Below are 27130 nucleotides of genomic sequence, written 5' to 3'. Positions count from 1 at the left end.
TTTTTGACTTCCTCTTGGAGCAGTTGTTTTAGAAGAGCTGTGAGTAGTGCAAGGGAGGCACTTAGTAAATATTTTGTTTCATTGTTGGAAGAGCCTTGATCGAGTGAGAATTTCTATCCTTTCTTTGCTTTTCAGATTTAACGACTATGTATGATACGTCAATTAGAAAGCAAAATTATACTAATTCTGGAAACCTTTACAGTTGTTTCTTTATATGCTGATGTTACAGCTTGATTTCAGAGAAGTTAGAAAATACAGAGTGTGAGAGTAGTGAGGTTTTTCAATTAACTGAAAACTGCTTATGACCATATGGGTAGGCTCATGACAGGTTCATGACACTGCAAGTCCTGTCCCAGGAGAAGCGGACCTCATACTAGCATTGTATCTGACTTGGCAGGTACATCGTGGCCAGTTGCCTTTACCTTTTAGGCCTTGATTTCTTAGTTTGGACAGTTTTAATGTCTCTCTTATTAAATTTATGGGTGAAAACCATTAGGTAAGTGAGGTGATTCTTAGTTACAGTTAATGTTTAAAGGACACACGGAATTATCAAACTAGAACACTTAAAGCTCTTTTCAGTCTTTGATCACTGTTTCAAAAATAAAAAAAATAAGATACATGAACTCTGTAATACTCGTGTGAGTAAATATAGACAATATGTGGGGATTTAAAAATGTTATGGACTTAGAGAAGTTTACCTGAAGCACCATTGCACCCATTTCTGAGGAAGGTGGCCTGACTGACCAGCTACCTCTTTGCATGGGGCTGAATGAATGTCTGTTGTGGCAATAGGAATGAATGGCTCTGAGGCCAAAACATACGCTTTGAATAGGAGATGTATGAATGCTCAAGAAATTACTGCTTGGCAACTGGAATGGATTAGGAGGAAGCATGATTGCTCTGGAGAGGATTTCAAGGACCCTTTAAAGGCTTATATGACCTGTTAGCTGTAGATAGGAAACAGTAGAGCTCAGAGATGAGGCATTAAGTTTTTCTGAACAGAAACAGTTTTCCCTGAGGCGAGCAAGATCTGCTTGCAAAGAAGAAAAGCAGAGATGTGTTGGATGAGATTGACTCATGCTTCAAATGGCACTGTGAGCAGTGTTCTTTAAAAAACAAACAAACAAAAAAACTGGTGTGTAGTTGTGTATAAGATACGTAGTCTTCAGTATATAGTTTTCTGCACCTACAGAGCTTGACTTGTGGTTATGGGGTTGTAAGGGAATGTTGACAATAGCTGGAATGTATGGAGTAAGTTTAACCATAGAAACTTACTAATGATTTTATTGGGAAAGCTTAGTGAGATGGTATTATTTTCTGGGTTAGGGCATATTTTTCTGTATTATAACAAGTAAGCATGCATTTAATTTATGTTGACAGGCATAGATTAGCATTTACTATTTTGTCTTAATGCTGCTAATGAGCAACAGTATTAGTGAAGTTTCAGTAACTGATTTCAAAACATTTGACCTTGGTTAAAAAGTGTTATTTCAAGTTTGTGTTGGAAAAATTTACCAGATTGGAAGGATTTTTACACATAAAGACCTTTTGTTAAACGTATCATGTTTTTTCTGGTATGTCTCCTCAAGTGTGAAACTGGAATTCAGCACCTTAAAAATCAGACATTGTGAACTTCCACATCTATGTAACAAGATGTACTAGAGCACTTTCTGTTTCTTGCTCCTAGTAATTCTAGTGACTTCCTCAAAAAATAAGCTGAAGCTATTGTACAATTAAGTTTTTGAGTCCATGCAGTGGCATTATGAGCTTTCTATTTTAAAAGAAATACAGGATTTTATATTGCAACAAGACTGGTGGATTTAACGTAAAGCAGATGTGGTTTTATTGATTACCAATAGATAGTATTATTTGAATAAATACGATTCCTGAAAAAACCAAACCACCAAATGAACACATTTATAAGTTTGCTTATCTTTTTTGGCTAGCTCAGTTAAATAATAATATTTTAAAATGGCACGATGATATGCTAGCATATGGGAAGCTGATCCTGGATGGTGTTAGCTAAAGAAAGGGAAGGAGACTGCTATATGTTACCTTGGAAGACATGGATGTTCTCCTTTTTAGTCTGCAGAATTGGTGCATAACTGAGTTGGTTTTGCTTTCTGCACTTGCTCTTTTCTCTTTCTTTCTTCAGCACCTTCTTAACATATTGCCTAGGTGCTCTTAAAATAATTTTGGATATTTTGAGGTTGTTAATTTTAAAAACCCTGAGACCAGCATAATATGTATCGAAACTGTCTTAAATTGTCTGGATGATTGATCTTTTAGTGATACTTTGTGTGAATTTGACTACAGGATGGTGAAATAAAATATGGTTAATTAGTGGACTAAATTCAACTAACATGCTCTTTAGTAAATCCTTTTTGGTGCCCTTCCTGATATCAAAACGAATATCAAGTAATGAGCTAGAATGAAATGGGGATCTTAGTTCCATGTCATTTAGTAGCCATACTATTTTATACCCTGCTATATATATGTAAGAATAGGAAAAACATGGTTTGATATTGGAGACTTTCTAATGTCCTGTTGAAATGGCCGGAGCTGGGGGAATTCAATGGCTTGTAGAGTATATGCTGCATGTACACAGATGCAAAGGTTACCTTATCTATAGAAGCAAATGTGCTATGCATTAATGCATAGAAAGTCTTAAATAACAAATGGAAAATACTGGCCAACAGAAAAGATGGACAAATATAGAGAAGCAGTAAAAAATTATTCCTAGATTAGGAGTTAACTATAAATCTTGGCAAAAACCATGAGATTAAAAGATTGCCGTTTTTATCTTTCTTGCCTCTAAACAATATATTTTGATGCATATAATCTTGAAAGTATGTTGATGAAGTAAACTGCCTATGTGTTACAGTCAATATGACTCAGTGTAATTGTTTCGCTAGGTTATTTGACCGTTCAGAGTTCAACTTTGATCTTGAAAATCTGATGTAATCTAAGGCTTCAATATTGCAGGCAAAGTATTAAATTTTGCAGGAGGAGAGAGTTGTAAATAGTGCAATAAAGAGTTTCATCAGTGCGTTTTGAACATAAAATCCTTTCTATTCTAATGCAAGATTAATCTTTACAAGTAGAGCTAATACTATATATTTAAATCTTTTCATTTCTTCCTATTATAACAGGGACATAAAGCCCGATAATGTTCTTTTGGATATGAATGGGCACATACGACTGGCAGACTTCGGGTCCTGTCTGAAAATGAGTGAAGATGGCACAGTATGTATGAAGAAAAATTTAATTGGGCCACTGGTAGTGGGACCTTCTAAGTGAGTTGCTGGTCTTAAAGATGTTAGACATTGTCAGTATGAATCAAGGAAGAGATAAGTTGTAATCTTACTGACATGCTAAAAATTGAGGGAAGAGTATAACTCTACATACTTATAAAAACATTTTTGACATCTTCATCTCCTTTGTTTTACAGACTGCTACTTTGTAAAGTTATCCTTTACTATATTTTTCTCTCTTTGACCTTTTCTTCTATTGGTCATTTGAGTTCTCATGAGGTTTTTCTGAACTGTCTGAAGACCATTTGTTAAAAAAGGATAGAATTTGTTATTATCTCTGTTGGAATCACAGGTGACCAGGAGCCCAGAAGCCATGACAGACTTGAAGTATAACTCATCCAAAATGAGGACATAACTAAGCCCAGCTAGAACTTAGTCTGGCTACTGCCCTAAAAGACAATAAAAAATGTTTCTATAACTACATTAGCAACAAAAGAATAGCTAAAGAGAATCTCCATCCTTTATTGGATGCAGGGGGAAGCATAGTGACATGGAACAAAGAAAAAGCTGAAGTACTTAATGTCGCCTTTGACTCAGTCTTTAATAGTAAGACCAGTTGTTCTCTGGGTGCCCAGCCCCCTGAGGTGGAAGATAGGGACAGGGAGCAGAGTGAAGCCCCCGTAATCCAAGGGACAGTGGCTAGTGACCTTTTACACCATGTAGACACACACAAGTCTATAGGACCAATGGGATCCACCCAGGGGACCTGGCAGAAGTGCTCACCAAGCCACTTTCAATCATTTGTCAGTTGTCCCGGCTAACCAGGGAGGTCCCAGACGACTGGAGGTTAGCAAATGTGAAGGCCATCTCCAAGAAGGGCTGGAAGGATGATCTGTGAAAATACAGGCCTGTCATTCTGACCCCGGTGCCAGTGAAGGTTGTGGAGCAGCTGATCTTGAGTGCCATCACGTGGTACAGGACAACCAGGTGATCAGACCAAGTCAGCATGGGTTTCTGAAAGGCAGGTCCTGCTTGACAAACCTGATTTCCTTCTATGACAAGGTGACCCACTTAGTGGATGAGGGAAAGGCTGTGGGTGTTGTCTACCTAGACTTTAGTAAGGGCTTTGACGCCATTTCCTACAGCAGTCTCCTGGAGGAACTGACTGGACGGGAGCACTCTTTGCTGGGTAAAAACTGTCTGGGTGGCCAGGCCCAAAACCTTGTGGTAAATGGAGTTAAATCCAGTTGGTGGCCAGTCAGTCACAAGTGGTGTTCCCCAGGGCTCAGAACTGGGGCCAGATCTGTTTAATATCTTTATCAATGATCTGGACAAGGGGATTGAGTACACTCCCAATAAGTTTGCAGATGACACCAAGTTAGGTGGGAGTATTGATCTGCTTGAGGGTAGAAAAGCTCTGCAGAAGGATCTGGACAGGCTGGAGTGATGGGCCAAGGCCAGTTGTATGAGGTACAACAGGGCTCAGTGCCGGGTCCTGCCCTTTGGTCACAACAACCCCACGCAACACTGCAGGCTTGGGGAAGAGTGGCTGGAAAGCTGCCCGGTGGAAAAGGACCAGGGGATGTTTTTTGACAGCCACAGCAGTATGTGAGCCAACAGTGTGCCCAGGTGGCCAAGAAGACCAATAGCATCGTGGCTCATATCAGGAATGGTGTGGCCAGCAGGACTAGGGAAGCGATTGTGCCCCGTACTTGGCACTGGTGAAGCCGCATCTCAACTACTGTGTTCAGTTTTGGGCCCCTCCTTACAAGACAGACATCGAGGTGCTGGAGTGTGTCCAGAGAAGGGTAACGAAGCTGGTGAAGGGTCTAGAGCACAAGTGTTGTGAGGACCAGCTGAGGGAACTGGGGTTGTTTAGCCTGGAGACCGGGAGTCTGAGGGGAGACCTTACTGCTCTCTAACAGTATGTGAAAGGAGGTTGTAGTGAGGTGGGTGTCAGTCTCTTCTCCCAAGTAACAAGTGATAGTACAAGAGGGAAACAGACTCAAGGTGTGCCAGAGGAGGTTTAGATTGGATATTAGGAAAAATTTCTTCACCAAAATGGTTGTCTAGCATTGGAACAGGCTGCCCAGGAAAGTGTTTGAGTCACCATCCCTGGAGGTGTTTAAAAGACGTGTAGATGTGGCGCTTAGGGACATGGTTTAGTGGTGGACTTGGCAGTGTAAGGTTAATGGTTGGACTCAATGATCTTAAAGGTCTTTTCCAACTTAAATGATTCCATGATTCTAAAATTAATACGCAGTTTGTTTTATATGCCTCTTCCAAATGCAAGAGCAACATTATGGTAACTGCCCATCTTGTGCACCATATTGAATACACCCCTTACAGCTAAATCACTGGTGACATTTTTTGTTTGGTTTTCATAGTTTTGGGTGTTTCCAATCCAATATGGTATGCAACATCGATCACCAGTTTTGGCACAAACTCAGGGCTTGGTGACATTCTGTAGTCATAAAATGCTTACCAAGGATTTACCATATTAAAATGCAAAGCAAACTTGAAGGATTCATTATAACTTTATGGGAAACCTGAGAACATATTCCTAGAGATTAGAGTTGCTCTGCCAGTGCCCTGATGGTCAGGGCTTCCCTACTACTTGAGCACAGGGCAATTCCCCACCTTATACCCGTATTGCATCTAGTTACACATGATGCAGTGAGCATTAAACCCATTTCTGACATAATAAAAGTAGGGGACTACTTGCCTGAGGACCTTTGTTTTGTGACGTTCAGATGAAACTATGAAATTCAGACCTAGGACTTGAACTCCCAACTTACTCATTTTTTTATGTCAACTTCTGGCAGCCACTTGCAATTTTAATATATAAACAAAGGCAAAACATATTCTCCTTTTTTTGTTTTCAAATAGTTGTGATTAGTTTGGGTTTCTACTGTGTTCAGAATAAAGAATATGAACTCATTTCATACAGAAGTCGACTGGAACTTATTCTTAGCGATCTTTGTTACTTTCTTAATATTTTCTTAATTTTGTTGCTGTGATTTTATATCTCTTCCAAAATCTGGTGTCTCTGTCAGAAATATTAGTGTGAGTGAGAGAGTTGTTGAGAGAAACTGAAAATTTATAAGAATTATGTTTGCCTTATTTTTAAGGTACAGTCATCAGTAGCAGTGGGTACCCCTGACTACATCTCCCCTGAGATACTGCAAGCAATGGAAGATGGAATGGGAAAATATGGGCCTGAATGTGACTGGTGGTCGTTGGGTGTCTGCATGTATGAAATGCTGTATGGTGAAACACCCTTTTATGCAGAGTCATTGGTGGAAACCTATGGGAAGATTATGAATCATGAAGTAAGAGCTATATTCAATCTCTATGTATTCACTGAGTTTATAATGTTTACACAGAAATTTATCACTTAAAGGTATTGAAGTGGTAGTAGTTCTTTGCCTTTTCACAATGTCGTAGAACCATATTGTGTAGGTTTGGTTCAGGTTGTAGGAATGTTTGCTTTTCTGAACTGCAGAAATTTAATTTGTTGTCAAACTAAAATTTAAATGCTGATGTTGCTCTTGTTGGAAAATCTAAGCAATCATCACAAAATCAAAGTTAAAATCAACTCATGTTAGGCCCATTGAAAGTTTACTCTGGACTGGGCAGGGAAAATGAAGTAATGCATTATTTACACAGGTGTGCACTTTTTCTGTCACACTGATAACACTACAAAAAAAGGAACAGGCAACTCAACCAGTGTAGACATGAGCTGCATGAAGAACATGAAGTTCAGAGAACAGGAGTTTTGTCCAAGGTCAAAGTGGTAGAGAAGTGTTGGAGCTTCTGGGTGCATTTATAACATTAGAGAGTAAGAATAGATTGGCTCATGGTGTCCTTTCAAGAGCTGTATTAGAAGGATGTGTTTACATGCATACTCATCCTAGGTAGCCAGAGGCAGTTGCAGAGAGTCTGTTGTTGCTTTTTCTTCTCCCCAGGATGAGTGCAGTTTGCTGGTGTTTACAATGTTGTGCTCTCACAGGGAAGCAGTGATGGGGAAGACATGAAATCCTTGCCAGGGCTGACACCCTTGCTGTGATGAATATTAATCTCTCTTGCTTTAATTTCTTCAGTGAACTAACTGGTTGCAAATATAACCAAATATATATAACCAAATATAACTCTGGCTACCTGGCTCTTAAACTACTGAGGAGGAAATTTGAAGCTGTTTTTCTGCAGACTTAATATTTTAATCTCACTTGGACACACAATCAATATGATTGTATGCTTTTCAATGGAAGTTTTAAAGTTAATTTCAGTTATGCTGGTTTGGTCTGGAATGATTTAATTTTAAACTTGAAAAGTTCTATTATAAAAAGATATATATGTCATTGTCCTTTATTTATAAAAAACAAACACAAAAGCCCTTCTTGACTGTACAGTGGTAGTAGTAGCAAGCTAAAATACAGAAAAAGTTCTTCCAATTTTTAGCTAATTTCAGATGTTAGTGGTAAGTACAATTTTGAGATCTTCTGTTTATGATTACAACATTTTGTAAAGATGATGCCACCATCATGGGTTTTTAAGAGTTGAAATTAATAAAATCTCAAGGACTACATCTTTAGATCACTGGATTTGTGACTAAGAATACCAGTGAGACTCTGCCTTTATTGTATGATCTTTAATATATTGTAGTGTGTCAAAATTCCTTTATGTCCAAGTTTTTTTTTCCTAATAGAGTTACTGTAATAGCAGTTTCAAACAGATCTGTATTACAGAAATAAAGAAATGATTACTTGTCCTTGAAATCTGCTTTAAGACAAAAAATCTATCACTGAATGTATTGCATTGTGCTCTGCCACTTCTTGCTGGAACTAGAACAAAGTTTGACTAGTTATTTCCAGTTTTATTGGTGTAATTTAGCATGTTCTTTTTGAGACTGTTAAAAGTTATGGAATGGATTTCTCCTCTGAAAATGTCTCTGTTTTGTTTTGTAGGAACGATTTCAGTTTCCATCCCATGTTACAGATGTATCTGAAGAAGCAAAAGATCTTATTCAGCGACTTATCTGCAGTAGGGAGCGTAGACTGGGACAGAATGGAATAGAGGATTTTAAGTCTCATGCATTTTTTGAAGGACTTAATTGGGATAACATCCGAAACCTAGAAGCACCTTACATTCCAGATGTTAGCAGTCCTTCTGACACTTCAAACTTTGATGTAGATGATGATGTATTGAGAAATCCAGTGAGTCTTTGTTTTTAAATATTACTAATGCAAGTATGCAACCTTGCTGCACTACAAGGTAGTAGCGAGAACTTATTTCAAAATAAGTAAATGTAAAAGTTGAAAAATAAGTGATGTCAAATGTGAAAAACTCCAGGTTTTCATCTCTGTCATTTTAGGTTATCAGAGATCGTGAGCTGCTTTTCTAGATAGTAGCACTTGCCAAAATGGGCTACTGTTACATGATCAAAGTTAAAACATACTTAGGTGGGGAAAAAAAACTTAGTTGCCTTTTTAGTTTACCTTTACAAGGAGCTAGTGTTTGAATTCCTTTTCAAAGGTGAAAAACCCCCTCTGTCTTCAGAAATACACATATATTCTCCATGCAACTTGTAGTTACAGCTCTCCAGGTGAGAGCTCACACTACTACTTCTCCACTCAAGAACCAGGAGGTTGGTTTTTGGAGTGGGGACAGTGGTGTTCCCCTCCTTCATGTCTGTTGTGTAGTAGTTTGCAAAGGTGGGTCAGGAGTAGCAGAGGGCTTTTGTGGTAATTTGTTCATCAGCTTGTATTCCAAGAAATGAAGATATTTTGGCATGTTTTTTGATTATGTATCTAACAGTAACTAGCATACCAGAACTAACAGCATGCATTTTGGTGCCAGGTCACATTCAATTAGGAACTTGAAATTTTGGGGTTTTTTTTACTGATTTCATTGTGCTTTCGAACTTGTTGAAATGCGCTGCCCTTTCAAGTGCCAGTTCAAGAGCCTCCTAAATTCAGGTCATTATATAAAGTAACCTAATCTGAAATAAAGTTTGTCCGGGGACATTGGAGGACAGTACAGTGAAGCATAACTGCCAATTTTCAGTTAGTATGCGCTAAGAGAAGTCTTTCCATTAGCTGTCTCCCTTTAACTTTTGAGGCTAAATCAAATGCCTTTAGCTCTGTATGGGTTCTCTTCTGGGTTTTTCATGCATGTTGTTTTCATGCAGGAAGTGGTACCACCAAGTTCTCATACAGGCTTTTCTGGATTGCATTTGCCATTTGTTGGGTTTACGTACACAACTGATAGGTAAGTAAAGGATATGTCATTCTTAAACTTGTTTCCCAAATGCAGCCAGTTCTAGGAAATTCTCATTTTTATAAAGATGTAGAAAGGTTGATGTCTATAGGTGTACCTGTGGATAAACCTTTATCCCTTTTTTTTCCCCAAAAAAATGTCTGAACATACTTCGATCATGCTTGCCAAGATCAGATGCTTTTGTATTTAATATTTTATTTATTTGAAATTAATGAAAGTTAAGGGACTAGATGTGTCACTTGCAATTGGCTATAAAATTGCTGTTTCTGCATTCAGAGGCTGAGAGCAAGTCTTGTCCATGTTGCATGTCTGCCAGGAACAGTTCAGGATTAGGTCATTGCTCCAAAGTCCTGCTGGTAGGCTGAGTTAACATGGATAGTTCTGAGCATGGACAAAGTGGCTCACTTTTGTACATCTTTGAAATGGCCTCCATCTGACTTCAGAGATCCCTCAAACATATACTTGTCTCTGATCTTGAGGTTATTCTGCACTGTTTGTTATTCCATTATTTCCCTTTGCTGGGGTTTGTTACATTATGCAATACTATTTCAGAAAGAACCCAGTACACACATCTTATCCTTTTCAGAGTGAGATCATGTGGTTTAGCTTAAATTCATCTTTGTCACACTTTAAACTTTTGTGTTTGTTTCCCAGCTCTCTCAGTGCAGGTACACTTACCTGCCTACTTCACTGTCAGGTCCTAGTAGCCTTTGGCGTAGGAGAGTTAACATTTTTAATCATTTAGGCACTTTGTAAAGTGAATATAAGTCTGCATCATTAAATTCCTGAATGTATGTGTGTTAATACTGCAGCACATCCATAGTATCTAGGGAATCATAACTTTACCCTGACAGTTGTCTCAACAGTAATAATTAGTGCTCTAACTGTTCTTGCAAATTCAAGGTGCATATTTAGTGGAATCCAGCATGTCACTGTTATAGACTGCTGTATTTATTAAAATATTCTAACTTACATATTTGTTTTCAGCTCTTTATCTGATAGAGGCACTTTAAAGAGTTCAATGCAGTCTGACACTGTAACCAAAGATATGGATGTACAGCGTGACTTAAAGAACACTTCACAAATAGAAGGCTATGAAAAGAAAATACGGAAGTTAGAGCAAGAAAAGCAGGATTTGAACAGAAGACTGCAAGGTTAGTGGTTTATATTTGTTTGGATTCTTAGTTCTGCTCATTAGGAGGAATTGGGATGTACTTTATTGCAAACCTTTTCCTTTGTTTTCTGATTTTAAGAATCTACACAGACAATGCAGAACCTCCAAGGTCCAGTGTGTGTTACAGTAAATACAAGCCGTGATAAGGAGATTAAAAAATTAAATGAAGAAATTGAACGGTTGAAGAACAAATTAACAGGTAAGCCTCTGGCATGGTAATTATAGAAATGCAATTTATTTTGCTGCTACTAGCAACATTGCGTAATGTGTTTTTGCAATAAGTAGGATTAATGTTCTTGAGGTGCTAAAAAAAGGTTGGGTTTTTTTTAAAGTCTTGCTGAATATTAAGAGGCATTTGAGTTTCCAAATGAGAACTTAACTTTCTTCTTCCACTTGCTTGGCCTGATAGCATATACTAGCAAGGGGGGAGTCTAGAGTATAGCAACTTGTGGAATGGGTTCAGTTTAAAATTTTGTCTGATTTTCGTTTCCCTAAAAGTCTCAGGAGATTCTGTTCTCTCACTCCTTTTTGGGGGGAGTATTTTTTTGGAAGGGTTTTACTTGGAGGCTGATGTAAGAGGCAGTGGGGAGGAAAGACTAGTTGCTCTTTAGTAACATAAGGGGATAAGTGGTGGGATGTATAATAATAGTTCATATTTAAATATTTCTGAGCTCCTGCTCCCTTTGTGTTTCTGTCTGGTGATGCATTAATTAGGAAGCACTGAGCATTGCAGAAAAACAAATACTGGCATCTGTCCTGAGAGAAGACTGACTCATCCATATCACTGAAAATCTGTTGCTTGACAGTGCTATTAGTTTATCCATACAAACCTCCTGTTAGTGTCTGATTTTTAAGTGGGAATCAGTGATAAACAAATTGGTGTTTTGAATCCTAATGACTTGGCTGAGAGGTTTATAGGGGCCTGTAGTATGCATAAGTGAGTTCAGATGCTGAGTTGCTGGTGCTGATATTTTCCACCCCACAGTTTGGCAATATACCTCCTTTGTAGGTGCATGCATTGCAAAAATTGGATCAGCTCTCCTATGCAGATTATCCTTCCAAAAAAAGCTATTCTTATGTATTCTGGAACTAGGTTTGAGTCCAAATAGTTAGATTAAGGTACTACTTCTGCAAATGGTTCAGGTTTATCAGGCTCTTCAGGCAGTGGTGCCCTGTTAAATATGAAAACTAGCAGTATGGTCGGGTTTAAGAAGTAGTATTGGTTCATGTAGGATGGAAGGAAGTTTGTGATGAAGTGAGAAAAGGAATAATTCTTTAATAGTTACAGCAGTGCTTGGGATCCCTGAATACGTAAGTCCAGTTTCCTGTTCTGCCACATTGGTGGAACTTGAGTGAGACAGTTATTCCCTGTGCAATTTCTTTTTTCTTTTTTTTTAAAAAAAAAAAGTAGTAATTAAAACCAAATGGAGAATGACAGTTCATTTTCTTACCAGCTCTAAGACTGAGCAGATGTACATAAAGGTATTTAGTTTGTTGTGCTTAAAGGTGATAATTTCAAATCAGATTCGTCTAATTTTCTTTGAGAATAGAGAGAAAACTACCATGAAAACATACTGCCAGGAATATGGGCAGTCAGGTCTCCAGCTTGCCTCTCGCAGGATGGTATTTCTTTCCCAGATTGTTAGTTCTTATCTACTCTAGGAAATAAATAGTCCTTTCCTGTCTTGCTGGATGCACTAATGACTGATTGTAGCCTTTCTTGTCATATGATGAAAACTATTTAGGAGATGAATTGCTAGAACCATTGCTAGAATTAGAACAGCTCAAGTTTTTTTCATTGTTTTTAAGGACTAGATGTTGCATTACTCAAAAACATAACAAAGTCCTGTGCTAAGGCTTTTTCATTTAAAGATCACAGTCTTTGGGACGATTTCTTTAATATGCTGAGAAAATTAAAATTATTTGGAGGTGTCAATGCCCCAAAATTACCTTAAACGGTCTAAAAAGGTGGGAGCAGGAAAGAAGTTGATTTTCCAAGTGAAGTGATGTCAGTTTGCTTGAGTAGTGTTGCTTGCTTTATAGGTGTAAATTTGGGAGCAGTTACTTTTAATATGTATTAATCTACAGATATAAGTAAACTGGAAGGACAGCTTGCAGATGCAGTGGCTTTTCGACAAGAACATGAAGACTCGATACACAAGTTGAAAGGACTAGAAAAGCAGTGCAGAGTACTACGGCAAGAAAAGGAGGACCTTCATAAGGTATTCATCCAAAGATAGATACATTTGAAAATGGTCATGTAAAATAGTTACAGAACAGTTCTGTTGTGATTGTAATTTTAGTGTTTTAAATGCTGCATTTCAAAACTATACTGTTAGTGAACCTGATAATTTCACTAGCCACATCTCAACTACTGTGTTCAGTTTTGGGCCCCTCCTTACAAGACAGACATCGAGGTGCTGGAGTGTGTCCAGAGAAGGGTAACGAAGCTGGTGAAGGGTCTAGAGCACAAGTGTTGTGAGGACCAGCTGAGGGAACTGGGGTTGTTTAGCCTGGAGACAGGGAGTCTGAGGGGAGACCTTACTGCTCTCTAACAGTATGTGAAAGGAGGTTGTAGTGAGGTGGGTGTCAGTCTCTTCTCCCAAGTAACAAGTGATAGTACAAGAGGGAAACAGACTCAAGGTGTGCCAGAGGAGGTTTAGATTGGATATTAGGAAAAATTTCTTTACCAAAATAGTCGTCAACAGGCTGCCCATGAAAGTGTTTGAGTCACCATCCCTGGAGGTGTTTAAAAGACGTGTAGATGTGGCGCTTAGGGACGTGGTTTAGTGGTGGACTTGGCAGTGTAAGGTTAATGGTTGGACTCAATGATCTTAAAGGTCTTTTCCAACCTAAATGATTCCATGATTCTATCATAATATACTTATAAGTTACTCTGATCTGTGCTTAGTCATTGGTCCTGTAGATATCAAAAAGCGTGCGCATGTATATATGTCTCAAGGAGTTATAGAGCTAGGTCACTGCTCCAGTTTGAGCCCACGTATCTTTAATACCAGAAGCCTAATTACTTCTTAAGGCTGAGGATTACTTTTATGTAATTACTGAGTTTATTTACTGTTGTGTAAATTACACCTTTTCTTCATAAAATGTGACAGTATCTTCGTTTGTCAGCAAAATATTTTGCAGTTAAATAGGGGCTTGCATATTCTAATTAACCACTTTCATTAATATCAAAAAAAGCTACCTGTATTCAAACAGATATTTTTGGAAAAGTCTAGCAGCCATATTGTTCCAAGTAGCCATTGGATGGAGCCAAAAGTAGTGTGTGGGCCAAAACCTCTGGGGTTTTTGTCCACTAGAATTTGTCTCATCTGTCTCTTAACCACTGATAGGGCTTTTTACTGGAGTGTAGGAGTAGCAGGGAAGTCTGCTCGTCCTGGTTTGAACACATGCCTTTTGGAAAGTTAATGAATACTCCAACAGTACTTCTACTAACGGCAGAAATTTTTAGAAGTTCCTTGGCCTGTATACATATATTCTGTTGTCTAGTTCTGCTCTTTTTTTTTCCCACTCTCAAATGATTTTATGTAGAACACTGAATTTATATTTTAATTGTCTTATTTTTTGTTAACTACTTGCTGTAAAGGAAACGGGTTTTATGCTTTTAAGTATGATAGCATCACATTTTGTTCTAAGGAATCTTCCTCAGTTTTCTGAAGAATTTCACAAGATTTCCTGCAGCATCTCAATGCTGGTACAGTGTATTTGATGGCTCCCATGAATGCATTGTCTGCTAAAACATTCCTTTAAAAAAGGTTACTATTCTGCAGGTACATGGTGGTAATCTAAAATTATTTACAAGTGAGGTAGCCTTGTGTAGTCAAATTTGTAAGACAGACTTCTGGAACACCAAAGGTACTCTTAGAGCTGCCGGACTAGAAGCAGAATAGCTGCTGTCTTGGTATGTTACTGCAGCTCCTTAGCTAGGAGAAAAAAAAAAAAAAAAAAGGTGTAAATTAAGAATTAGAAATCATATTTAGCAGTTAATGTGAGATGGTTGAGCTTTCAAGTCATTCTTGTGTAGGTCCAGTTTCTGTCATCTTGGAAAGATATATGGAGCTTCAATGACTCTTTTTTTATTTAAACCAGCAACTTGTAGAAGCCTCAGAGAGACTAAAGATGCAATCCAAAGAATTGAGGGATGCTCACCAGCAAAGAAAGCTAGCTGTGCAGGAGTTCTCCGAGCTCAGTGAGAGGATGGGAGACTTGCGATCTCAAAAGCAGAAGCTTTCCCGGCAACTTCGTGACAAAGAAGAAGAGGTGGAAGTGAGCATGCAGAAAATTGACGCTATGCGACAGGACATCCGTAAATCAGAGAAGATCAGAAAAGAGGTATCTTGATGAGATAGCTAATAATAACATGCTTCAGCTGCTGCTAATTCATTATCTCATATGTGATTGTATTGAAAACTTAGGACTGTTACCAATAATTTACTTCGTCCATCTGTAAGAAAATGCCCCAGTAGCTCTTCCATATGACTTTGCTACAGTTCACAAAATAAGTCCGGAATTTGTTTCTAAATGTTTCACTGATGTATCAGGAAATGAACAGAGTCTTCTTTTTTTGTTTGTACTCAGATTTTAATCTGGAGGAAATATTCTTCTATGGCCAGTTTCTTTGCTCTTGTAGTTTGTTTCTTGTGGACTCTGACTCATATAGTCAGCTTGAAACCTAGGAAGCTTAAGGTCTCCGTGTGCTTTAAGGTTGGAGTATTCTGATTTCTTTTTTTTTAACTGAATTTTTCTCTTCAGCTGGAGGAAGGAATAGTGATACAGAATAAGTATGTGATTTTCCTTCCTCTGTAGTTAGTTGTTGTAAAAAATGTTTGTAATGTCTTTAAGAAAGATAATTTCCAATTAGTATTTAGGCAATTTGTAGTTTTACGTAAGATGAAGTGGATAACCAGAAAAGGGCATAAAGAACAGCTATTGTGGTTAACAGTGTTTAAATCACTGAAAAAATCATCAAATTTTTTGTATTCTCTGTGTGAATTGTAGAAGAGATATTCAAGAGCTTTATAAACATTGCTAGAAAACTTCTAGCAAATTGAAGGTCAGTCTGTGAAAATGTAGTAAGAGATTAAGTTTCTTAGATACTTTTATCCATGAATTAGAAGTGGTAGTTAACTGGGGGAGGTGAAGGGCTGTGACACCATATTTGATGCACAGGGCTGTGGCACCACGTCTGTAGAACAGAATGCAGCAGTCATTCAAGTATTGTTGTTTATTCAGTTAAATATTTTCATGCAGGGCTTTATAATCTCCTCTCCTTGTTCCTACAAGTTCCTCTGTTTTCCCAACAGCTGTATCAATCTTCTATTCAGAAAATAGTCTGTAAGTTCATTGTCTTAACCCACAACTTTAAATACAATCCTTTTTATAACAACTTTGCTAGTTGAATTAAATGCATAAAAATAAATCTTAACTCTTCCTGTCAGGTTTTAAAGCTGTGCCACTATTGCTTGAATTGCAACAGTTGCCTTAGTTGCCACTAAATCTTGTCTTTCTGATAAGCTTTCTGAAGTTGATAAAGGGATGATCGAGCTTATTTTGTTCCATAATTCCAAGGTAAAAGTGTTCAGTGTTCGTATTTGAAATATTTTGCAATAATTTGGCTCAAAGGTTGGCATTTTTTAACTGCCTTAGTAGATACTGAGGCATGGAGCTGACCTGTAAATGTGGGAGACTCTCCTTTCACAACTGCAGTGACTTCCTAGTGCCATTTCCTTCTCTTAACTGCACAATTTTCTGTTAATGCTGTCTCTGAAAATACTTGGTGTAGTTCATATCAGTACAAAAAGTCATATAGTAATAGTCATACTGCATGAGATGAATGGATGCCTGGATCACTGAAGGCAAAACAATTATCGTGACATCCCGAGAAGATTGTCATAGCTGTGTAACATAAAATAGAAATAAGGAAAACATGCTGCTCATTCATATGGAGGAAAGGAAATGAATGATACAGACAATACTACCTTGTGTTGAAATGACTTAAAATTACTCTTGTTACAGCTGGAAGCTCAGCTTGAAGAAGTTGTAGCAGAAGCATCAAAAGAACGCAAGCTTCGTGAGCACAGTGAAGTCTTCTCCAAACAATTGGAAAATGAACTGGAAGCTCTAAAGGTTACATGTTTTTTGACAAAGGTTTACTCATGGCACAGGAGTTGCAATAATTTTGCTTACTCAACTGTTGATACCTGTGGCAGGCTTAAAAACTACAGCCTTGCACTAACCTGTTCAGATTTATTATCTTTTTTGCTTGAAAGATTTTAATATTTCATTGGACACTAATGCCTTGAAAATGTCCAGTTCATATTAATTCTAAGCAGATACTAAACCAGGGTGGGCCAAATCTGTGACCTCTGCAACCCATTTGAACCCCTTATAAGGGTCATGTAAGCAGAGCAGTCACAGGGCTTAATGCTTGGAGACAGGCAACTTTTAAATCACTCGGTGACCAAATAAAATTTTTTTTCCAAGTGTCACCAATTGGACAATTCTAATTTTAAATAACATTCCCAAAATGTTATGATCATAGTCTCTTGCTGATGGGTTTTTCCTCTTCTGCAGCTGAAGCAGGGAGGCCGGGCAGCAGGTGCCACACTAGAACATCAGCAGGAGCTTTCCAAAATTAAGTCTGAGCTGGAAAAGAAAATCTTATTTTATGAAGAGGAGTTGGTCCGGCGAGAAGCATCACATGTTTTGGAAGTAAAAAACGTGAAAAAGGAAGTACATGATTCAGAGAGCCATCAGCTTGCACTGCAGAAAGAGATCATGATATTAAAGGATAAATTAGAGAAAACAAAGCGAGAGAGGTAAACTTTTGGGCATGATTCATTAACTATGGATTTCTTTTGTTTGTGTATTGCATTGCGTAGGTATCTGTGCAGATTGGTATTTCACCTTAACTCTGTTTATTCCTTTTTTAAAATCCCAGTCTACAGGTTCAGCAATGTTACAGTATGTGTGTTTCTATTTCTTGTCCTTCTCCTTAGGCACAGTGAAATGGAGGAAGCAGTAGGAACAATGAAAGAGAAATATGAACGTGAAAGATCTATGCTCTTGGAAGATAACAAAAAGCTAACAACAGAAAATGAGAGGGTAATTATTTTAGGAAACATTTTTTAGAAAATACAATTCTTCATTACTTTCTGATGTTGAAGTAGTCAACTCATTGATCAGAACAGGATCTGTGAATGTTCAGGCAGTATCTGAATAAAACAAATGTTGTTTTCACCATATAAATGTCAGAGATCTTGCTAAACAGTAACTTCAGCATCTCAGTATTGCTCTTTTGAGGACTGATTCCCACGACTCAGAGGGCTCTTGAAGGCTGCACAGAGAGGGAAGCATTTATAAAGAATACCTGCCTTCCTGATGGCTTACAGTTAAACCTCATTCCTCTCTGACTTCCATGCTTGCTTTTTCTTTTCCTTTGTTCTGGATTGTTTTGTCTGAACTGACAATGTGTTCTATGCTCAGGAGCTAGTCTCCAGGTGCACAAAAAAAGAAACCCTTTCCAGTTCTTTGGTCTGTGTTGGAACTTCCATATAGCCCAGGGTGATCTTGTCTGTTCAGATTCTATAGGTGTATAGACATAGACATATGTAAGAAGTCTGAAACTGACATAAGTCACAAGTGAAATGAATCTTTTCTTCCAGCTCTGCTCCTTTGTGGACAAATTAACAGAACAGAACAGACAGCTAGAAGATGAGCTCCAAGACCTAGCAGCAAAGAAGGAGTCTGTTGCTCACTGGGAAGCTCAGATTGCAGAAATTATTCAGTGGTATGTGCTGTTTAGAGATCCAGATGGCCACTTTCAAGATATTGATTGGCTTTTTTGTTTTTAACGTATAGCTAGGCCCTTTCTCTGTGACTGGAGTCACCAAAAGCATGGCACTTCTGAGTGTTGATTAACTGTTTCTTGTCCGCTTTCTAGTATTGCTGAGTAGTAATAACAATTGAAATTGTCAGATGCTGTAAAGTAGGAAGGAGAGGGTTTTGGTGTCAACTTGCTTCAGTCTCTAAAGTGATAATTAAATCACCCAATTTGGAATATTCTGATAAATTCAGTCAGAAAGGTGGTCATGATTTAAAAGGTCCGTGTTAACATATAGAACCGTGCTAGCTGTACTAGACAAACACTTGCACTTAATTCACAGGTCAGTTCTTCCTTCTGTTATTTGCTGTTTTAGCAAGCTATGTGCAAGTACTTTCAGCATCCAAGATAAGGGCTTGAAGGTAACCCTTATAAAAATTGAGCAAGTGATATGCAGATCGTGTTCCAAACAATAACAGTGAATCTCGCTGATGGTGGAAGGGAAACTTCAGTTTCCCTAGTAACTGCCACAATCAAGAGGATCAGATAGAAAAATCCAAAGCAGGTAATCTAAGATGTATTCAGTTTTCTGTTGCTGGGAGAGTTTTCCCTACTCTGTCCGTTTCTGTTATGTCCCTAAATCCAGTGCAGACATTCTGATTATTTGGTGGTACAGTATTTGGTGCTGTGAGCCATGAAACTCACAAGTAACAGATTTTTGTAATTGCACAACAGGGTAAGTGATGAGAAGGATGCTCGTGGCTATCTCCAAGCATTAGCTTCCAAGATGACAGAAGAACTAGAATCATTAAGAAGTTCCAGTCTGGGGTCACGAACACTGGTAAGAAAAATGTTTGCTAAACATTCAGACTGTCCTGGGGATGTCTAGGAAGCTACATTTTTAGTTTCAGCTATCTGTTCATAATCAGAATTATTTTCTAATAAATCCTCTGCTCTGCTTTCTAGTTTTATCTACTGCTTGTGAAATCCACTAGGTAATCTAATCAGAATTTGATAATTACAGGGGGCTGTTGTTTCATGTTAATATCTGCCATCACAAACTGCTTTAAACAGTACAGAGGAAAGAACAATAATATAAACCATTCAAGAGTAGTACAGAAATGTACCTTACAACATTAGATGCAAATAAATAATTTTAATTGCTGTTACAGTGAGATAACAAAGTAAGTTTTATTTTTGTGAACACGTATTAGCTGGTTCATATTGTTACAAACTGGTGACACACTGAGAGCATGTAGTTTTATTTACATGAAGAATGATGAGACCTTATGCTGTGATTTTCCCCAAAACTGCAAAATAAAAGCTCTCACAAAGAAGTATGGTTACAAAGATGAAAACAAACATGTTTTGCCTTGGCAGGTAGTAAATACTTGCATAAGGAAAGGGAGGGCCGTTTGCAGCTAGGCGTGAAAGCCCATGTCCCTAGCAGTGCCAGTCAGCAAAGTCTGCCATACGAAAAAAGAGTCCATCTGCTGCCGGTTTATACATGTAAGAAGTTACTCACCCCTTCCAATCCTGTAAATAGGGAATAAGAGAAAGTTATGACTTCCTGTGAGCTAATGTTTACCTACATCATCAAGAGATTATTTTAATATTGAGAGGTTTAATAGGAAGAAGGATTGGATCACATGCAGTTGGCATTTTCTCTTAGCTACTGCCAGAATAAGGAACACTGTCTGTTCTTCATATTACAACTGGTTTTGTAACTTTGGCAGAATCTGATCTAACAGAATTATTTATCAACATAAAAAAAAATGTTTCCTATTGTCATGACTGTTATTTGCAAGTTCATGTGTGAGTAGAGAGGTATCCATTAAGGAATATCAGAAATGTAGTCCACACTGAAAAATGCCTGGAAGAGGTCAGAATATTAGCTTTTGGGGGTAGTAGAGTGGAATTGCATGTTGTATGCAGAAGCATAGCATATGCTACTTAGCGAGTGTAAGAATTGTTTAGGCAAATGTTCTAGGTATCTTAGGTATCTCAAGACCCAGATTATTTCATTTTTTTCATGGTTTTGACCCTCTTGATATGTTTTAGATTAGTATGGTTTACATTAAATATTGACATTTATCTCATGTTTGAAAGTCTGGTATGTCACTGTGCAGGTTTTACTCTCTTCTAGATTGGACAATGAAAACTAGCCATTTTCAGTGGGTTCTTTCAGTTTGAGTTCCATGCTCAGTGATCCAGCATTTTAGTTTCAAGCATATTGTTTTAGTGGTTTAACCAATATAAAAATTGCTCATTACTTTATTTTTGTGTAACTAAGTCAGACTATTGACCGATTTCCATGCAGCAGGTATACTGTCCATAACTAATTAAAAAAGCATTCTCTGAATCAGTGTGAAAGCTCATTTATGTCTTTGAACAAGAACAGAAATACCTTTAGACAGTTGATGTTAATATTCAGTAACTTACCGGAACAGGATCCACTTTGGAAAGTGCGACGCAGTCAGAAGTTGGATATGTCAGCTAGGCTGGAATTACAGTCTGCCCTTGATGCAGAAATTCGTGCCAAACAACTAGTTCAAGAAGAGCTACGAAAAGTTAAAGATGCAAACATCTCTTTTGAGAGGTAATTAACGGCTGTGGTTCTGTTTGGGTTTTAATGTACTGATCTGAACTTCTGGTTAGAATAGTAACAACTTTCTTAAAATGGCCCTTTGTGCCTGGGATGTTGGACTCTGCCAGAAAGATCCCATTCTACAGACTACACATTTCTTTTATAGTCAAATGAGAACGGTAAAAATTTCTTCAAGTAAACATTTCACCGTTGTGAATATGGTTAATAAGATACAGCTATCAGGCACCTGAGGGGGGGAAAAAAGGCATAAGAGCAAATTCAAAGCAAATCCAGTACCTTTTCTTAGACTAACAGGAGAGTAGACATATTCTTGGGAATTAAAAGCCAACTGCTATTAGAATAATTTTGTTTGGTAGATACTTGCAAGGACAGCAGGAGTCTCAAGTACCAGTTTTCACCATCTAGTCAAGTAGTGAGGTGCCTATGCAGGGGAAAAATAAAATTAATCAGCCTTAAAAAAAAAAATCTTTCAAAAAATCACTACCACTTCTCAAAAAAAAAAAAAAGCACTTTCCAAAACTCTGAAGTGTATGACCAGAAATAAATAGCCCTGTGCACTGCCTTTGAGATGTTTCAGATTGCATTTTGATCATATTATGTTGCTTTAGTAAATTAAAGGAATCGGAAGCAAAAAACAGGGAACTGTTGGAGGAGATGGAAGGTTTGAAGAAAAAACTGGAAGAAAAATACAGAACAGATTCAGGTAATTGAAGTTACAGTGTTCTTTAAAGTGTTCTAATACCACCTCCAATGTTGCCTTTTAGCTAAGCATGTTCTGCTTTGGGTTTTAGGTCTTAAACTTCCAGACTTTCAAGATTCCATTTTTGAATATTTCAACACCTCTCCTCTTGCACGTGATCTGACTTTCAGAGTGAGTTATTACATAAAATAACTATAAAAACGTGATAACTGAATTATATTTTCATTATGTAAAATTAACGCTTCGGCACATTTGGATCTGGAGTATTAGCCAAATTAGTGTGACACAGAATGGATGCCCAGTAGATGTCAGATTGCTTGCCTTTTTGTAGAGAGCTGGCACCTCTGGGAAATATTCCCAGAAGTTCACATTAATTCCATTCTATCTTCTTTGTTTAGGTTAATATCAACTGTTAGGCTAAATAATACACATTAAGGTTTTTTGGAAAGGTTGTCACACCCTGTTACAAATAAGGAAATGAAATGCTTTGTAGTTGGAAGATGCTGGTTTAATACACGGAAAAGTATTCACACAGTTCAAGGAGTCTTTAAACAGATATGTAAAACTGTTGGCTCCAGATCTTAATGGAGTGATTAGAGTAGAAGGAACTGGGAAGAGTATCAGGGGGACCCAGATGTTGGTATAAGTTTATTGTGACACACCCTCTGATCCTTAGAAAACTACTCATACAAATCACAGCTCCAAGTGGGTGTTTCACTTTAAAAGGTTTGTGCATTCCCTGAGGAATGTTGCTGTTAAATGCAACACTGTGAACCACATTTCCTTCATGAACTCTTGATCCGTGAAGATTTTCTGGGATTCTTTTTGCAAAACATAGACAGTTCAGGATAAAACCAGGAGCTCGAACTGGAAAGAATAGTTTGCTATGTTTATGGAGCTGAGTTAAAGGGGCTTAGGTTAGGTTTTCTATCTGAAATATGTACTCTCTATTTATTTTTCCAAATTGTCACTGTTGCTAAGAAAAACAAAGCCTGTAGACATGCAGTGATATTTGCATACACTTTGTGTATGTGCTGTTCCCAGTCACAAAATGTCCACACTGGCTTTCTTGCTTGAAGCAGCAAGATGTGCTACATGGATGACGTAGAGGGAAGAGAGAGAGATACATGATGTTACTAGCCGAATAACAATTTTTGTCTACTGACCTTGGTAAAACACTGCTTTAAAAAGTAACAGATATACTTAAAACGGTAACATGTAGAATATCAAGGCCATAACTAATCAGGATTCCGTTCTACAGATCCTGCAATAAGTATATAGTCGCTATGGAAATGCAGGTGGCACTTTCTGATGAATTGCATAAAAATTGCTGGTATTTAATGACTTCCATTAACAGGTTTTTTCACATGTACTTATAAATCATCAGTGTCATCTGCTCTGGGTTAATTTAGTTTTAATAAATACCATTTGGCCATATAAAACATTTTATTTAGCTAGCTTACTAATATTCTATCTGAAGTTTTCCTGTGAGTGATAAGTGATCGTTTTTATCCCTCATATCTGTTACAACAAAGGATTCTCTTTCTTCTTCATCTACATCTTCTCTGCTAGCCTTTTGGGAAGAAGTAAGTTTTCGCTAGTAGTTTTGTCTCCTTATTTTGTTGTGACCTGTCATCGTAAAAATGGCCTTCTAAAACTAGATATTTTGCTCCCTCAGCTTCTCTTTAACTTAATCCACTAAATAGAGCTAGTTTAGTTTTCTTTTAATACCTCTTTACAGGCTTAGTATTTTATATTTTGAGTATCTGTGTGGCTAAAGCTGAATCACACTTAGCATTTTTAAATACTTCATATTACATAATGGTATAATTTGATCTTAAATGGCCCAGCCTTACCTATTAATTAATAACAAAAAAATGAACAACTATCTGAACATATTTAGTGAGCTAACGGAACTTGAGCCACCTTCCTCTCTAAACTGGCTGGGAAGTGAATGGTTCATTACTTGTTGCCTGTAGTGCTAATTACATCATTGATGTGAAGTCTAATCTGATGTTTGTTAATCATTATTTTCATCATGTCCTCAGAGTACAGTAATACAGTATCCTACTTCCACACCCAGCTTCTTTAGCTCTGGAATTGTAACATACTTCCCCCTTGTGCTGGCAATTAGTAGTTGCTAATTTAAGAGTGAAATTAGTAAAAGGCTTGTAATAGATGCTAGTCTTAAATTTTAGCTAAATGTAAGACAATGTGATTAAGTAGACCTGATTCTTTTAATGTTAGAGGCCAACCTTTTTTTTTTCTAGATCGTGTAGTACTACTTAAGAATTTTTCTTGTGGCAGAATTACCGGCTGCTGTGTGCTAGAAAAATCCTAATGTAGTAAGCTGCCATAAGAAATAAGCTCTTTTGTGGATGATTGCCAAACTTCTCAAACATCTTTCCATACCTGTATGCAAGAGATTAGAGACAGCCTTACTGGGAGAATGTAACTGTTACAGCATTTATGCTGCCTATTATGAGGTTTTGCATTTCAGTACTTCAGCTTTGTAGATTTTCCATCAGGTGACAGGGTTTGTTCTAAGGAAAACTTTTTTTCAGAGTGAAAAGTTGTTAGATGTGTGTGTACTGCATATAGAAATCAGCACTGTTTTTAGTTTCCATTTTGTTGACATGACAAAACTTCATCAGATCTGTGGTATCTAATCTAACATCTTTGCTGTCACTTTTGCAGACCAGTTCTATTAGTGAGCAGGAAGCACAGGGTCCCAAGACAGAAGTTTCACCATCTACTTCAGTTGCAACTGCAGAGCAACAAGAAGTAAGAGAGCCATTATTTTACCCTGAAGAGTAATTCACTAGAAAGTCTCTCTGTCTTGTTCATGATAAATACCTATTGCAGCATTCATTATGAAATAGCAGGATTGAATGTCGCTTATTTGCAATGTGTCGATGTTAATTGCACATGCTTTGAGAACAGTTGCAAATGAAACCTTTTTGCTGGCTCTGTGTATGTTGATGCACCTCATTTTCATATGTTTTCTGTATTGCTGCTTGTTTGTTAGTGTGCAGGCTTTCCTGTGAGTGCTTTAAAACACAATCTGTTTCTGTTATAATCAGAATGGCGATGTTTATGACAATTAAATTTTTGATAATTTTCAAAAAAATAAAAAATCAGAAAACAATAAGCTTTGCCACCCCAATCTTAAAACAAATTCTTGAAGCCTCATTTTGCTCAATTACAGTTTTTTGTGATTCAGGAACCAATTCGGCTTCAGAGGATGCCTGCTGCTCCTTCCCCCACCATTCAATCCATTTCTCTAGCTGTACCAAAGGTAGGGGGACTGTGCTAACCTTATTCTAAAGAACAAAGGAAAAATATCAGTTATAAATTAGCCCTCCATGTTTGTTCTTGTCCTGTTTGGGTTTTGTCCTGTGTTTGTTAGGTCTGTGTTTTTAATCATTGTTTCCAAATGCAAGTTAATGGGGTTAGATTCATCAGAAGGGATGACAAAAAGTAGTTGGTTGTAGGTTTGGGTTTGAGTGGCATATGCAGTTGGAAGTAAAATGGTTACCATTGTCTTGCAGCACCTTTTACAAGCTGTGCTTACTTAAAAGAAGCCCAGGTTTCATAATGTACACTCTGATATACTGGAGGGTGGTGAAGGGAAATGTTTGCATTACATAGGTACAGAAAGTGAAAAGTTATTTTTTTATCCCAAATTTATCTTTCAGCCTAAAGCTCACCAGCTCAGTATCAAGTCATTCACGAGCCCTACTCAGTGTAGTCATTGCACCTCTCTTATGGTGGGATTATTTCGACAAGGTTATGCCTGTGACGGTGAGTCAGTTAAACTTTTTATATTTTCAGCAAGTCCTCGAAAAAATAATCTAAAAACACTAATGTAGTTTAAGACAACCATTCTTTGGGGAGGGAATGAAAGAGAGGGACGGCTGCCACTGAATGGTTCTTTTGCAACATCATCAGACTTCAAAACTAATAGAGTTAATATAAGCTCTCATGGTTCCCTTTCATATTACTATCCTGCTAACATTAGTGCTGTTACAGTGCGAGTTACGGGGGAAGATGGGGAAGGCAGGACTGTTTTCTGTTTCTGTAGTGGAAATGACTACAGGAATGATCTGGTAACATGAATCTGAGTCTGTCTATTTTGTGCTATCCTGATCATAAGCCCCATGTGTTGGGAGGACCATTTGCTAGGTTTTTTGGCCTGTAGCCATCTTGCTGTCTATTAGTTTTATTTAAAATGCTTTCTCTGATGCATCTGTCATTACTGAATTCCATATTTGAGTGTGTGGAGGTATTTTTGTTTGAAAATACTTCATGTGTCTAATCAAGATACAGATTAACTCAATAAGTACTTCACAAATCTGCTGAAGACTCAGCAGTATAAATAACGTTACTGTGTTTCTGTGCCCAGCTTAGTTCTTGCTAGTGACACCCTCCCTACTGACACCTTCAGTATCATATTCAGATTGCCTCATGTGCCCTTCAGGGTGCTTCTCCTGACAGATCTGGTGGTAGTCTAGGAGCACCTAGAGCTCTGCCAGCACTTGCCCTGGGGCTGCCTTTTGTCTCCTGTTGCTGACAGTTCTGAACTCTTGGTTTGTATCTCTTCCTGCAAGTTTGAAACTCTTTTCCCTTGGTGTAGCTATCAACTTTGTGCCTTTTTTTTTCTCTTCATGTATTTTGATTAAGCTCTGCATCATTAGCTTTCCAGTTTGCCTCTTCTACACCAGATCTTGATAGCTACAGAAAAAACTAGAATCACATTGCCATAGGAATAGAGATGACTCCAGTAGAACAAAACTTTGCCATGTTCCACTGCAAATCACTTGCTTTTCCCAATTCCTACTGCTTTTAATGCTGGATACTATGGTAAAACACAGCTGCACTTCCAGAGCCCTGTGGAACTGACCTGTGGATTTTCCCCTATTCTGCAACCAGTGTGCCTTGATATGCACAGTCCTAAATTATTATGATGCCTCCTAAAAAGAACTCAATTTATTATCTGGTCTCGGGGAGCACCTACAGTACTTTACATGCATGACTTACCGTAACCCCTGTCCTCCTGAGAGCAGACAACAGCTCAAAGAACGAGCCTGGCAGCCTGCTCTGGGCAGCCCTCTCTGCTGGCTGTTCCCTTGGGCATTGTGAGGAGGCGGTTTGTAGCCCAGTCTGTGACTCTAGCAGAAGCAGGCTGTTTCCAGGTTCTCTGGAATCCTTTGACCCTTTGTAATTACAGGACTAGATGTGCATAGGGTATCTGCCAGATGCCCGCTTCTGA

The 27130-nt window shown here is 37.9% G+C and overlaps 1 protein-coding gene across 10 annotated transcripts in view; it reads left to right on the top strand.

Moving 5' to 3' along the window:
* Positions 1 to 27130, top strand: part of CDC42BPB (CDC42 binding protein kinase beta) — a 97593-nt gene that overhangs the window by 50459 nt on the left and 20004 nt on the right. For 4 of the 10 annotated variants that reach the window (XM_074908698.1, XM_074908696.1, XM_074908699.1 and 1 more), the window contains exons 6-25: positions 3153 to 3246; positions 6386 to 6586; positions 8222 to 8470; positions 9445 to 9524; positions 10521 to 10687; positions 10787 to 10906; positions 12796 to 12929; positions 14818 to 15060; positions 16744 to 16854; positions 17302 to 17546; positions 17727 to 17832; positions 18393 to 18517; positions 19286 to 19391; positions 21001 to 21149; positions 21767 to 21861; positions 21950 to 22029; positions 23394 to 23444; positions 24556 to 24642; positions 25082 to 25156; positions 25557 to 25662. In XM_074908698.1, coding sequence (XP_074764799.1) covers positions 3153 to 3246; positions 6386 to 6586; positions 8222 to 8470; positions 9445 to 9524; positions 10521 to 10687; positions 10787 to 10906; positions 12796 to 12929; positions 14818 to 15060; positions 16744 to 16854; positions 17302 to 17546; positions 17727 to 17832; positions 18393 to 18517; positions 19286 to 19391; positions 21001 to 21149; positions 21767 to 21861; positions 21950 to 22029; positions 23394 to 23444; positions 24556 to 24642; positions 25082 to 25156; positions 25557 to 25662 — 2624 coding nt within the window. The remainder of the gene's footprint in view (positions 1 to 3152; positions 3247 to 6385; positions 6587 to 8221; positions 8471 to 9444; positions 9525 to 10520; positions 10688 to 10786; positions 10907 to 12795; positions 12930 to 14817; positions 15061 to 16743; positions 16855 to 17301; positions 17547 to 17726; positions 17833 to 18392; positions 18518 to 19285; positions 19392 to 21000; positions 21150 to 21766; positions 21862 to 21949; positions 22030 to 23393; positions 23445 to 24555; positions 24643 to 25081; positions 25157 to 25556; positions 25663 to 27130) is intronic. The other 6 variants (XM_074908703.1, XM_074908701.1, XM_074908700.1 and 3 more) reach the window with 3 other exon arrangements.

The sequence above is a fragment of the Athene noctua genome, chromosome 6 (assembly GCF_965140245.1).
Source record: "Athene noctua chromosome 6, bAthNoc1.hap1.1, whole genome shotgun sequence".
NCBI lineage: Eukaryota > Metazoa > Chordata > Aves > Strigiformes > Strigidae > Athene > Athene noctua.
This window is presented reverse-complemented; position numbering and strand designations above follow the sequence as displayed.